Source organism: Oncorhynchus tshawytscha, linkage group LG26 (genome assembly GCF_018296145.1).
Source record: "Oncorhynchus tshawytscha isolate Ot180627B linkage group LG26, Otsh_v2.0, whole genome shotgun sequence".
NCBI lineage: Eukaryota > Metazoa > Chordata > Actinopteri > Salmoniformes > Salmonidae > Oncorhynchus > Oncorhynchus tshawytscha.
Genome location: NC_056454.1, coordinates 862,195 through 876,996, shown reverse-complemented (window position 1 = coordinate 876,996; position 14,802 = coordinate 862,195). Strand labels below are relative to the sequence as shown.

General features: G+C 44.0%; 1 protein-coding gene across 3 annotated transcripts in view; it reads right to left on the bottom strand.

The window, feature by feature from the left end:
* Positions 1–14,802, bottom strand: part of tbc1d4 (TBC1 domain family, member 4) — a 151,752-nt gene that overhangs the window by 47,877 nt on the left and 89,073 nt on the right. For 2 of the 3 annotated variants that reach the window (XM_024388629.2, XM_024388630.2), the window contains exon 12: positions 3,595–3,830. In XM_024388629.2, the coding sequence (XP_024244397.1) occupies positions 3,595–3,830 (236 nt within the window). Of the gene's footprint in view, positions 1–3,594; positions 3,831–4,224; positions 4,346–14,802 lie in introns of those variants that run through there. The other variant, XM_042306887.1, reaches the window with a different exon arrangement.

Below are 14,802 nucleotides of genomic sequence, written 5' to 3'. Positions count from 1 at the left end.
AGACAAAATGAGGGAAAAAATTAAGAAAATCCACATTGTAGGATTTTTAATGAATTTATTTGGAAATTATGGTGGAAAATAAGTATTTGGTCAATAACAAAAGTTTATCTCAATACTTTGTTATATACTGTTTGTTGGCAATGACAGAGGTCAAACGTTTTCTGTAAATCTTCACAAGGATTTCACACACTGTTGCTGGTATTTTGGCCCATCCCTCCATGCAGATCTCCTCTAGAGCAGTGATGTTTTGGGGCTGTTGCTGGGCAACACAGACTTTCAACTCCCTCCAAAGATTTTCTATGGGGTTGAGATCTGGAGACTGGCTAGGCTACTCCAGGACCTTGAAATGCTTCTTACGAAGCCACTCCTTCGTTGCCCAGGCGGTGTGTTTGGGATCATTGTCATGTTGAAAGACCCAGCCACGTTTCATCTTCAATGCCCTTGCTGATGGAAGGAGGTTTTCACTCAAAATTTCACGATACATGGCCCCATTCATTCTTTCCTTTACACGGATCAGTCGTCCTGGTCCCTTTGCAGAAAAACAGCCCCAAAGCATGATTTTTCCACCCCCATGCTTCACAGTAGGTATGGTGTTCTTTGGATGCAACTCAGCATTCTTTGTCCTCCAAACACGACAGGTTGAGTTTTTACCAAAAAGTTATATTTTGGTTTCATCTGACCATATGACATTCTCCCAATCTTCTTCTGGATCATCCAAATGCTCTCTAGCAAACTTCAGACGGGCCTGGACATGTACTGGCTTAAGCAGGGGGACACGTCTGGCACTGCAGGATTTGAGTCCCTGGCGGCGTAGTGTGTTACTGATGGTAGGCTTTGTTACTTTGGTCCCAGCTCTCTGCACGTCATTCACTAGGTCCCCCAGTGTGGTTCTGGGATTTTTGCTCACCGTTCTTGTGATCATTTTGACCCCACGGGCTGAGATCTAGCATGGAGCCCCAGATCGAGGGAGATTATCAGTGGTCTTTTATGTCTTCCATTTCCTAATAATTGCTCCCATAGTTGATTTCTTCAAACCAAGCTGCTTACCTATTGCAGATTCAGTCTTCCCAGCCTGGTGCAGGTCTACAATTTTGTTTCTGGTGTCCTTTGACAGCTCTTTGGTCTTGGCCGTAGTGGAGTTTGTAGTGTGACTGTTTGAGGTTGTGGACAGGTGTCTTTTATACTGATAACAAGTTCAAACAGGTGCCATTAATACAGGTAACGAGTGGAGGACAGAGGAGCCTCTTAAAGAAGAAGTTACAGGTCTGTGAGAGCCAGAAATCTTGCTTGTTTGTAGGTGACCAAATACTTATTTTCCGCCATAATTTGCAAATAAATTCATTAAAAATCACACAATGTGATTTTCTGGATTTTTTCCCTCATTTTGTCTGTCATCGTTGAAATGTACCTATGATGAAAATTACAGGCCTCTCTCATCTTTTTAAGTGGGAGAACTTGCACAATTGGTGGCTGACAAAATACTTTTTTGCCCCACTGTATTTTTTTTCCTACCCATCTACATGGAATACCCCATAATGACAAAGTAAATACATATATATTTTTTCCTACCCATCTACATGGAATACCCCATAATGACAAAGTAAATACATATATATTTTTTCCTACCCATCTACACGGAATACCCCATAATGACAAAGTGAAAACATATTTATTAATTTTTTGGATGGGGGAGGGGGGGGGGATTTATTGAAAATGAAATACAGAAATCAAATTTACATAAGTATTCACACCCCTTTGCTGACACTCCAAACGAAGCTTAGGTGCATCCAACGTCCCTTGATCATCCTTGAGATGTCACTACAACTTGATGGGAGTTCACCTGTGGCCAATTCAATTGTTTGGATGATTTAGAAAGGAACACACCTGTCTATATAAGGTCCACAGTTGACAGTGTTGTCCCCAGTCCACCTGGCCGTGCTGCTGCTCCAACTGATCTGCCTGCTGCTATGGAATCCTGACCTATTCATCGGAAGTGCTACCTGTCCCAGACCTATTATTTGACCATGCTGTTCATTTATGAACATTTGAACATCTTGGCCATGTTCTGTTATAATCTCCACCCGGCACAGCAAGAAGAGGACTAGCCACCCCTCAAAGCCTGGTTCCTCTCTAGGTTTCTTCCTAGGTTTTGGCCTTTCTAGGGAGTTTTTCCTAGCCACTGTGCTTCTACACCTGCATTGCTTGCTGTTTGGGGTTTTAGGCTGGGTTTCTGTACAGCACTTTGAGATATCAGCTGATGTACGAAGGGCTATATAAATAAATTTGATTTGATTTGACAGTGCATGTCAGAGCAGAAACTATACCATGAAGTCGGTAGATCTCCGAGATAGAATTGTGATGAGGCATATATCTGGGGAAGGTTATAAAACAATTTCTAGAGTGTTGGACGTTTCCAAGAGCACAGTGGTCTCCATAATTGGGAAATTGAAAAATATATGTAACTACCCAGACCTAGAGTTGGCCGTCCAACCAAACGTATCAACCAGGCAAGAAGGACCTTGGTGAGGGAGGTGACCAAGAACCCAACGACCACTCTGACAGAACTACAGAGTTCCTTGGCTGAGATGGTAGAACCTGCCAGAAGGACAACGGTCTCTACAGCACTTCACCAATCTGGGCTTTATGGGACAGTGGCCAGACAGAATCCACTCCTGAGAAAAAGGCACATGACAGTATGCATGTAGTCTGAAAAAAGGCACGTGAAAGACAGAGGATTAGGAAAAACAATTCCGTGATAAGATGGAGAAAACCAGGAACAGCTCATCCCTAGTGTGAAGCATGGTGGTGGCAGCGTCCTGCTGTGGGGATGCTTTTCAGCAGCAGGGACTGAGAGACTGGTAAGGACAGAGGAAACAATGACTGGAGCCAAATACAGGCCAATCCTTGATGCTTCAGAGTACAAACGACCTTTGACTGGGGTGAAGATTTACGTTCCAACAGGACAATGACCCCGAACATACAGCCAAACAAACCCGGAATGGCTTCAGAACAATGTTAAAGTCCTTGAGTGGCTGAGCCAAAGCCCAGACTTGAATCCCATTGAAAATCTGTGATTGATGATTGCAGTTCAAAAAATGATGATTGCAGTTCACTGCCGCTCCCCATCTAACTTATCAGAGCTTGAGAAACTCTGCAGGGAAGTATCTAAGAAAATCACCAAATACAGATGTGCAAAGCTGATACAGACATACCGAAAACGACTCAAAACTCTAATCGTCGCCAAAGGTGCTTCTACAAAGTATTGACTCAGGGATGTGAATATTTATGTAAATTCGATGTCATCTTCAATAAATTTGCAAACATTTCTAAAAACCTGTTTTCACTTTGTCATTATTGTGTGTAGATAGAGAAGACATTTTTTTTATCCGTTTGGAATTCAGGCTGTAACACATGTGGAATAAGGGGTGTGAACACTTTCTGAAGGCAGTGTAAATGGATAGAACCAAACTATTGGGGCCAGGGTCCATTTGGTCCATCTTTATCTCATTCTAGTCACGTGGGAAGGAAGTGACATAAGGATAACAGGAAGTGAAGTGTGTGGCTTGGTGTCATGGCCTTTGTTTGTTTGTTTACCTGCTCTGCAGTAGTTCGGGGTTGACAGACAACTGCCTACGGAGCAGAGCCTTGCTGTGGGTACCAGTGCCCCCCTGTTGGACTCCCTGGGTGGACGCGTCGTTGAACGAGATGCGCTTCTTCACGGGCAAGTGGCTGAAGGTGTGGGCACGTCGCCGGAACTGGAGGGCATCTGGGTCGTCGTCAGGGAAACTAGGGGGCGTGCCTGGTGGGGAGTCGCCGGGAGAGTCGTCCGCCTGGAGGGGAGAGAGTGATGATGAGGATGATGAAGAGAATGATGACTTGCAATGTACATCGGAGACCATTAATACACTTCCTGACCCCATACCTTCTTTTATTTTTATATATATAGTCTTTGGCATGCAGGAGTTGGCTATACAGCACAAACAGATCTGAGACCAGAATAGTGTTGCATGAGGTGGACTCTAGACTCTGGAGAATGCATTGAGGTGCATGCATTGAGGTACACAAAAGTTAGACCAAATGACACTCTAGGATAGAAATCAAACACAGCTAGAATTCAAAAAACTTTCTGTTATGATACATAACAAATCCTGCATAAAATACTTAAGCAATTACTAGCAATACAACTTCCACACTCCATTCCAAAGCCAACAATTCTGCACTTACCGACTACTAGCAAGTGTCCTCACTCACTCAATACGGTACAACTCCACACACTCCAACTCTCTTAGTCCTATTCCCTGATGCCTCTGTGCCTCCCCATGCTGCTCCACTCATCTATTGTACTGTAATAAGCTGCACCCTGTGACTCACTGCATCACACTACAGGAGGGAAGGCCCTACACAGCTCCGTTCCAAACCAAACCCTCCATCCCTACCCTTACGCCGTCGCCGACTCCCTCTCACACATCTGACATGTAAGAAAAAATGCAGGGCTACCTTGAAAAAGATACCTGGCCTCAATTGGTCTCCCCTGCTTAAATAAAGGTTAAATCAATGCTGGTACTCCACATAGCTTGCGTAGAGGTTGGGGGTGGAATTATTCCTATGTTCCTCAAACCTAGTCAGTCCATTCAGCGCTGCCACAGACCAACAAGGGCATTGGGATATGACTCAGAGGTACGTTTGTTTGGTTTGGGACTAGGCCCGTTTCACATTGTGAAGAGGCTAGTATAGGCCCCTCCAGTTCCAGTGTTGGAGGGCCTGTTTACAAGGAAGTGTAGAGGAAGTATTGAGGCATTGCTCAGCAGACACAGAGCAGGACACATCCCGTCTCTGTTTCCTACCCTGGCCTCTGTGTCCGGAGACCGCCCTCAGATCAGAGTAGAGGCCTCACTCAGCTCAAAACACAGGTCCCGAGGCCAGGGGGTAACACACCACAGAAACATACACAGACACAAAGACAGGCAAAAACATGGACCCCATACAAACATGCATGCACACACGTACACACAGACTCCCAGAGACAAACACGCACGAACACACATGTCCACACAGACTCCCAGAGACAAACACGCACGAACACACATGTCCACACAGACTCCCAGAGACAAACACGCACGAACACACATGTACACAGACTCCCAGAGACAAACACACATGCGCACCCAGTCAGTCAGCTATGGGAAAAGGCAACTAAGGTGAATAGAACACATCTGACACCGTCCTTGATTTTGGAGAGGTGTTGCCCCGTGTGCTGAGTAACAATATTTTATTTAAAAAATTATATGACCGGATAATGAATGAAAGACTGGTAGATCGGGGGAGGGAGGGGAGGTATTGTTGTTGAGTAATACTATATTTCTATGTTCTAGGTTGTTGTGAACTGTGAGCGAAGGTGGTAACTTTGCATACTAGTTGTAGGTGCTTGTGATGTACATCTCGTGATGACTCATATGTTTGTGTGTGTGGTCCTACTATGATTTAAAGCAGGGTTCACCAACTAGATTCAGTAGCGGGCCAATTTTTTCTTGAGTGGATGGTCAGGGGGCCAGAATTACAAATCATTTGTAGATTGCAAATTGAACACGAGTAACCCAAACAGATATAACATTTGACTAAAACATTATAATTTCAAACCTTGTTTAGATTTGTATATGCACGACTCCTACCGAAGTCGAAGCCTCTCCTTGTTCGGGCGGTGCTCGGAGGTCGACGTCACCGGTCTTTCAGCCATCATTGATCATTTTTCATTTTCCATTGGTTTTGTCTTGTCTTCCTACACACCTGGTTTCAATCCCATTCATTACCTGTTGTGTATTTAACCCTCTGTTTCCCCTCATGTCTTTGTCAGAGATAGTTTGTTATTCAGTGTTGTGTTGTTTGTATTGGTGCGCGACGGGTCCTCGTACCCCTTTGTTTATTGTTACATTTAAAGTTTGGAGTTATGTTTCGTTTATCGTTATTAAATAACTCCATTCAGTTTGATTCTCCTGTGCCTGACTTCCCTGCCACTTTTACACACAACTCTGACAGTATACGATCACATATGTCTTAATTATGCGTGGGAATAGTTTGTAAAAGTAAAAGTTTGTAGTTTACAAAATTTAAATCAGCCTTTTAAGTCCAACAAATACATCTTTTGGGGTGGAAAATAAAATCAGTTGGGGTCAGTTGGGGAACCTTGATTTATGGTATAACATGTACCCTCCCTGTCTCTCCCCGCCCATGCCCATTGCCAAAATGTCTGATGGGGGGGGGATTGGCCAGAGGGTCGACATCACACCCCCGTCCCAGATTTTGCATCCTTGTGACACTAGAGTGAACAACTCCGCCATTAAACAACCGTCCAGGCTACGTTGGAAAATACATTCAGGAAAAAAACCTGGGAATATTCATGTGTCATGTTTGTTAGTTCTCAAAGATTTGTTTAAAAAACAATCACCAAAATTAAAGCTATACAGTAAAGGAGAAGATTATTATTATTATTTATTTTTTTAACAGTATCCACTTTGTTTTTATGTTTCAGAAAAACAACACTTTGTTAGTTCTCAAAGATTGTATTATAAAAAATATATAGGTCCATTATCTTTTCTGACATGAATATCCCCAGGTTTTCCAGCATTGTATTATCCATGGCAAAATTAATAGAATTGCAGGAAACAAGCTTTAAAAGTGGAACATTTTCTCTCAGCTGCTTGGCAGAATGTGTAGAATTACAGGAAATTAGCTTTAAAAGTGGAACATTTTCTCTCAGCTGCTTGGCAGAATGTGTAGAATTACAGGAAATTAGCTTTAAAAGTGGAACATTTTCCCTCAGCTGCTTGGCAGAATGTGTAGAATTACAGGAAATTAGCTTTAAAAGTGGAACATTTTCTCTCAGCTGCTTGGCAGAATGTGTAGAATTACAGGAAATTAGCTTTAAAAGTGGAACATTTTCCCTCAGCTGCTTGGCAGAATGTGTAGAATTACAGGAAATTAGCTTTAAAAGTGGAACATTTTCTCTCAGTTGCTTGGCAGAATGTGTAGAATTACAGGAAATTAGCTTTAAAATACACTGCTCAAAAAAATAAAGGGAACACTAAAATAACACATCCTTGATCTGAAATGAATTAAATATTCTTATTAAATACTTTTTTCTTTACATAGTTGAATGTGCTGACAACAAAATCACACAAAAATGATCAATGGAAATCTAATTTATCAGGCCATGGAGGTCTGGATTTGGAGACACACTCAACATTAAAGTGGAAAACCACACTACAGGCTGATCCAACTTTGATGTAATGTCCTTAAAACAAGTCAAAATGGGGCTCAGTAGTGTGTATGACCTCCCTACAACGCCGGGGCATGCTCCTGATGAGGTGGCGGATGGTCTCCTGAGGGATCTCCTCCCAGACCTGGACTAAAGCATCAGACAACTCCTGGACAGTCTGTGGTGCAACGTGGCGTTGGTGGATGGGGCGAGACATGATGTCCCAGATGTCCTCAATTGGATTCAGGTCTGGGGAACGGGCGGGCCAGTCCATAGCATCAATGCCTTCCTCTTGCAGGAACTGCTGACACACTCCAGCCACATGAGGTCTAGCATTGTCTTGCATTAGGAGGAACCCAGGGCCAACCGCACCAGCATATGGTCTCACAAGGGGTCTGAGGATCTCATCTCGGTACCTAATGGCAGTCAGGCTACCTCTGGCGAGCACATGGGGGGCTGTGCGGCCCCCCAAAGAAATGCAACCCCACACCATGACTGACCCACCGCCAAACCGGTCATGCTGGAAGATGTTGCAGGCAGCAGAACGTTCTCCACGGCGTCTCCAGACTGTCACGTCTGTCACATGTGCTCAGTGTGAACCTGCTTTCATCTGTGAAGAGCACAGGGCGCCAGTGGCGAATTTGCCAATCTTGGTGTTCTCTGGCAAATGCCAAACGTCCTGCACGGTGTTGGGCTGTAAGCACAACCTCCACATGTGGACATCGGGCCCTCATACCACCCTCATGGAGTCTGTTTCTGACCGTTTGAGCAGACACATGCACATTTGTGGCCTGCTGGAGGTCATTTTGCAGGGCTCTGGCAGTGCTCCTCCTGCTCCTCCTTGCACAAAGGCGGAGGTAGCGGTCCTGCTGCTGGGTTGTTGCCCTCCTACGGCCTCCTACACGTCTCCTGATGTACTGGCCTGTCTCTTGGTAGCGCCTCCATGCTCTGGACACTACGCTGACAGACACAGCAAACCTTCTTGCCACAGCTCGCATTGATGTGCCATCCTGGATCAGCTGCACTACCTGAGCCACTTGTGTGGGTTGTAGACTCCGTCTCATGCTACCACTAGAGTGAAAGCACCGCCAGCATTCAAAAGTGACCAAAACATTAGCCAGGAAGCATAGGAACTGAGAAGTGGTCTGTGGTCACCACCTGCAGAACCACTCCTTTATTGGGGGTGTCTTGCTATTTGCCTATAATTTCCACCTGTTGTCTATTCCATTTACACAACAGCATGTGGCATTATTTGTCAATCAGTGTTGCTTCCTAAGTGGACAGTTTGATTTTACAGAAGTGTGATTGACTTGGAGTTACATCGTGTTGTTTAAGTGTTCCCTTTATTTTTTTGAGCAGTGTATTTTATGTTTTTGTCATTTACCTGTCATCCAGAGTGATTACCAGTTTGTGCATTCATCATAGCAGGTATAGTAAGTGCACTTTTCCTCAATAAAGTAACTATTACCAGTTTGTGCATTCATCTTAAAATAGCAGGTATAGTAAGTGCACTTTTCCTCAATAAAGTAACTATTACCAGTTTGTGCATTCATCTTAAAATAGCAGGTATAGTAAGTGCACTTTTCCTCAATAAAGTAACTATTACCAGTTTGTGCATTCATCTTAAAATAGCAGGTATAGTAAATGCACTTTTCCTCAATAAAGTAACTATTACCAGTTTGTGCATTCATCTTAAAATAGCAGGTATAGTAAATGCACTTTTCCTCAATAAAGTAACTATTACCAGTTTGTGCATCTTTGATATATGAAATAGCATGTATAGTAAGTGAACTTTTCCTCAAATAAGTAACTATTAGCAAAGTCAGCACTAGAAAACAAACAAACAAAAAAAGCTCAGCTCCATGGAGAAATGTGTAGAATTGCAGGAAATTGGTTTAAAATGCTCACATTTCTGTACAGCGCCAACATGGGGGCCTCTAAAATGTAGCCACATGGACAGCCGACTGCCAAGCCCCCACCTCAGCCCCTTCTTGCTCTCCCACCTAACTGGCTTTTTCTTTTTCCACGCAAAGATGTGTAGCTATGAAAAGCCAACTGACATTTACTCCTAAGGTGCTGATTAATCCAAGATGGCGTAGCAGTCAGACGTCTTTGTCCTGTCGTGTCTCTTGTATATATCGTTTTACATATTTTTTGTCGCATATCCTTTAAAATATTTTGCTAAACCTCATCATCTAAATACTCTCCTGCCACCCGCCTCACCCAATGTGGCGTGGATCTGCTTTTTTTCCCTAAAGTATTTATATTTACTTCGGATCTGGATTCCCTCAACTGAAGCTAGCCAGCTAACTACCAGATATCAGTCAGCAAACCATTGCCAGCGGTCATCAGCTAACCTTCAGCTCAGAAAGCTCTCGCCAGTTTCGAACAACGTGACTCTAACCAGAGCATAACGGACCTGTTATTTTTATCCCCGGATTCCTTCCGCAAACTGAACATTTTCATCTGGATCTTCCCAACTAGCAACCGCAATCTCGGATGACTACTCCTGGCTAGCGTTTCCATCCCAGAGCAAGCACCAATTTAGCTTGAAGCTAGCCCGGCAGGGCTCCTGTGCTACCACCGAAGCATACTCCAGGGCTACAATATCAGCCTGCTAGCTACCTAGAGCAACTTGGAACCCTACTCATTACACGACTGGTCTATCGACGTCACCGCATGACGAGGCAAAAACAGACTTACCCCCATCGCGACCCCCCCCCTCCCCAAAGGCCAACTTTCTAGCCCCTGCTATCTGCTTGCTTGCTAACCCGGTCTGCTAACTGCTAAACTGCCAGGCCCTGGTCTGCTAACTGCTAGCTTGCCTGCCCGGTCTGCTAACTGCTAGCCCTTGCTAACTGCTTGCTTGCTAACCCGGTCTGCTAACTGCTAGCTTGCACTGGTCTACTAACTGTTAGCCCATGCTAACTGCTTGCTTGCTAACCCGGCCTTCTAACTGCTAGCTTGCCCTGGTCTACTAGGTGCTAGCTTGTTTAGCTCCGGCCTACTAACTGTTAGCTTGTTAGCCAGCTAACTGTCTGAATCGCCGTGTCCCCAGCCAGCCCAACCACTCACTGGACCCATATGTTCACTTGGCTACTCATGCCTCTCTCTAATATCAATATGCCTTGTACATTACTGTCCTGGTTAGTGATTACTGTCTTATTTCACTGTAGAGCCTCAAGCCCTGCTCAATATGCCTTAACCAACCATGTTGTTCCACCTCCTACATATGCGATGACATCACCTGGTCTCTCCATTACTCAATGCCTAGGTTTACCTCCAATGTACTCACATCCTACCGTACCTTTGTCTGTACACTATGACTTGAATCTATGCTATCGTGCCCAGAAACCTGCCCCTTTTACTCCTTTTACTCTCTGTTCTGAACGTGCTAGACGGCCAGTTCGTAAAAGCCAACGTAAAAGCCTTGGTTTCATGCATGTTAACATTAGAAGCCTAATCCCTAAATTTGTTTTACTCACTGCTTTAGCACACTCTGCCAACCCAGATGTCTCAGCCTTGTCTGAATCCTGGCTTAGGAAAACCACCAAAAACCCTGAAATCTCCATTGCTAACTATAACGTTTTCCGTCAAGATAGAACTGCCAAAGGGGGCGGTGTTGCAATCTACTGCAAAGATAGAAAGTAATACAGAACTCTGCAGGCTAAGTCTGTACCCAAACAATTTGAGCTTCTACTTCTAAAAATTCACCTTTCCAGAAACAAGTCTCTCACTGTTGCTGCTTGCTATAGACCTCCCTCTGCCCCCAGCTGTGCCCTCGATACTATATGTGAAATGATTTCCCCATCTATCTTCTGAGCTCGTGCTACTAGGTGACCTAAACTGGGACATGCTTAACACCCCGGCCATCCTACAAACTAAGCTTGATGCCCTCAATCTCACACAAATTATCAATGAACCTACCAGGTACAACCCCAAATCAGTAAACACAGGAACCCTCATAGATGTCATCCTAACTAATTCGCCCTCCAAATACACCTCTGCTGTTTTCAATCAAGATCTCAGCGATCACTGCCTCATTGCCTGCATCCGTAATGGGTCTGCGACCAAACGACCACCCCTCATCACTGTCAAACGCTCCATGAAACACTTCTGCGAGCAGGCCTTTCTAATCGTCCTGGCCGGGGTATCCTGGAATGACATTGACCTCATCCCGTCAGTAGATGATGCCTGGCTATTCTTTAAAAGTGCCTTCCTCACCATCTTAAATAAGCACGCCCCTCTCAAAAAATGTAGATCTAGGAATAATTATAGTCCTTGGTTCACGCCAGACCTGTCTGCCCTTGACCAGCACAAAAACATCCTGTGGCGTTCTGCATTAGCATCTAATAGCTCCCGTGATATGAAACTTTTCAGGGAAGTTAGGAACAAATATACACAGGCAGTTAGAAAACCTAAGGCAAGCTTTTTCAGATGGAAATTTTCATCCTGTAGTACTAACTCAAAAAAGTTCTGGGACACTGTAAAGTCCATGGAGAATAAGAGCACCTCCTCCCGGCTGCCCACTGCTCTGAGGCTAGGAAACACTGTCACCACCAATAAATCCACTATAATTGAGAATTTCAATAAGAATTTCACTACGGCTGGCCATGCTTTCCACATGGCTACCCCTACCCCGGTCAACTGCCCGGCACCCTCCACAGCAACCCGGCAAAGACCCCACCATTTCTCCTTTACCCAAATCCAGATAGCCGATGTTCTGAAAGAGCTGCAAAATCTGGACCCCTACAAATCAGCCGGGCTAGACAATCTGGACCCTCTCTTTCTAAAATTATTTGCCGACATTGTTGCAACCCCTATTACTAGCCTGTTCAACCTCTCTTTCGTATCGTCTGAGATTCCCAAAGATTGGAAAGCTCTCCTTCCGTGGCCTCCAACTGCTCTTAAACGCAAGTAAAACTAAATGCATGGTTTTCAATCGATCGCTGCCCGTGCCTACTCGCACGTCCAGCATCACTACTCTGGACGGCAATGACTTGGAATACGTGGACAACTACAAATACCTGGGTATCTGGTTAGACTGTAAACTCTCCTTCCAGACTCACATTAAGCATCTCAAATCCCCAAATTAAATCTAGAATCGGCTTCCTATATCGCAACAAAGCATCCTTCACTCATGCTGCCAAACTTACCCTCGTAAAACTGACCATCCTACCGATCCTCGACTTCGGTGATGTCATCTATAAAATAGCCTCCAACACTCTACTCAACAAACTGGATGCAGTCTATCACAGTGCCATCCATTTTGTCACCAAAGCCCCATATACTACCCACCATTGTGACCTGAACGCTCTCGTTGGTTGGCCCTCGCTTCATACTCGTCGCCAAACCCACTGGCTACAGGTTATCTACAAGTCTCTGCTAGGTAAAGCCCCGCCTTATCTCAGCTCACTGCTCACCATAGCAGCACCCACTCGTAGCACGCGCTCCAGCAGGTATATCTCACTGGTCACCCCCAAAGCCAATTCCTCCTTTGGTCGTCTTTCCTTCCAGTTCTCTGCTGCCCATGACTGGAACGAATTGCAAACCTCTCTGAAGCTGGAGACACACATCTCCCTCACTGGCTTTAAGCACCAGCTGTCAGAGCAGTTTACAGATCACTGCACCTGTACTTAGCCTATCTGTAAACAGCTAATCTATCTACCTACCTCATCCCCATACTGGTATTTATTTTGCTCCTTTGCACCCCAGTATCTCTACCTGCACATTCATCTTCTGCCGATCTACCATTCCAGGGTTTAACCTCTAGCGTCGAGCAATCCCGTATCCGGGAGCGTAATTATAGCCTCAAGCTCATTACCATAACGCAACGTTAACTATTCATGAAAATCGCAAATGAAATGAAAGAAATATATTCACTCACAAGCTTAGCCTTTTGTTAACAACACTGTCATCTCAGATTTTCAAAATATGCTTTTCAACCATAGCTACACAAGCATTTGTGTAAGAGTATTGATAGCTAGCATAGCATTAAGCCTAGCATTCAGCAGGCAACATTTTCACAAAAACAAGAAAAGCATTCAAATAAAATCATTTACATTTGAAGAACTTCGGATGTTTTCAATGAGGAGACTCTCAGATAGCAAATGTTCAGTTTTTCCAAAAAGATTATTTGTGTAGGAGAAATCGCTCCGTTTTGTTCATCACGTTTGGCTAAGAAAAAAATCCGAAAATGCAGTCTCTACAACGCCGAACTTTTTACCAAATTAACTCCATAATATCGACAGAAACATGGCAAACGTGGTTTAGAATCAATCCTCAAGGTGTTTTTCACATATCTATTCGATGATAAATCATTCGTGGCAGCTGTGTTTCTCCTCGAAGCAAACGAAAAATACACACAGCTGGAGATTACGCAATAATTGCAACGGAGGACACCAAGCGGCCACCTGGTAGATGTCGTCTCTTAAGGTCAATCTTCCAATGATTTGCCTACAAATACGTCACAATGCCGTCGACACCTTGGGGAAACGACAGAAAGTCTAAGCTCATTCGTGACCCATACACAGCCATATAAGGAGACATTGGAACACAGCGCATTCAAAATCTGGGGCACTTCCTGTATGAAATTTCATCTTGGTTTTGCCTGTAGCATTAGTTCTGTGGCACTCACAGACAATATCTTTGCCGTTTTGGAAACGTCAGAGTGTTTTCTTTCCAAAGCTGTCAATTATATGCATAGTCGAGCATCTTTTCGTGACAAAATATCTTGTTTAAAACGGGAACGTTTTTTTATCTATAAATTAAAAGAGCGCCCCCTATATCCAAGAAGTTAATTGCTATATTGTAATTACTTCGCCACCATGCCTATTTATTTCCTTAACTTACCTCATTTGCACTCACTGTATATAGACTTGTTTTCTTTTGTTCTACTGTATTATTGACTGTATGTTTTGTTTATTCCATGTGTAACTCTGTTTTATTGTATGTGTCGAATTGCTACGCTTTATCTTGGCCAGGTCGCAGTCACAAATGAGAACTTGTTTTCAACTAGCCTACCTGGTTAAATAAAAATAAATAAATAAATAAAAACCTGTTGGACCCTCGACAACCACTGTGTTTATTATTATTAGACCCTGCTGGTCATTTTTGAACATTTGAACATTTTGGCCATGTTCTGTTATAATCTCCACCCGGCACAGCCAGAAGAGGACTGGCCACCCCTCACAGCCTGGTTCCTATCTAGGTTTCTTCCTAGGTTTTGGCCTTTCTAAGGTGTTTTTCCTAGCCACCGTGCTTCTACACCTGCATTGCTTGCTGTTTGGGGTTTTAGACTGGGTTTCTGTACAGCACTTTGAGATATCAGCTGATGTAAGAAGGGCTATATAAATACATTTGATTTGATTATGATTTAGCAACACGGCACATTCAGTACAGTAGTTCCTATGTGATCATTTCAATAGCACAAACTGAACAGAGGGAGAGGGGGGAGAGAAAGGGACAGAGAAAGAGGGAAAGAGTGAGAGAAAGAGGGGGAAAGAGGGAGAGAAAGAGGGGGAAAGAGTGAGAGAAAGAGGGGGAAAGAG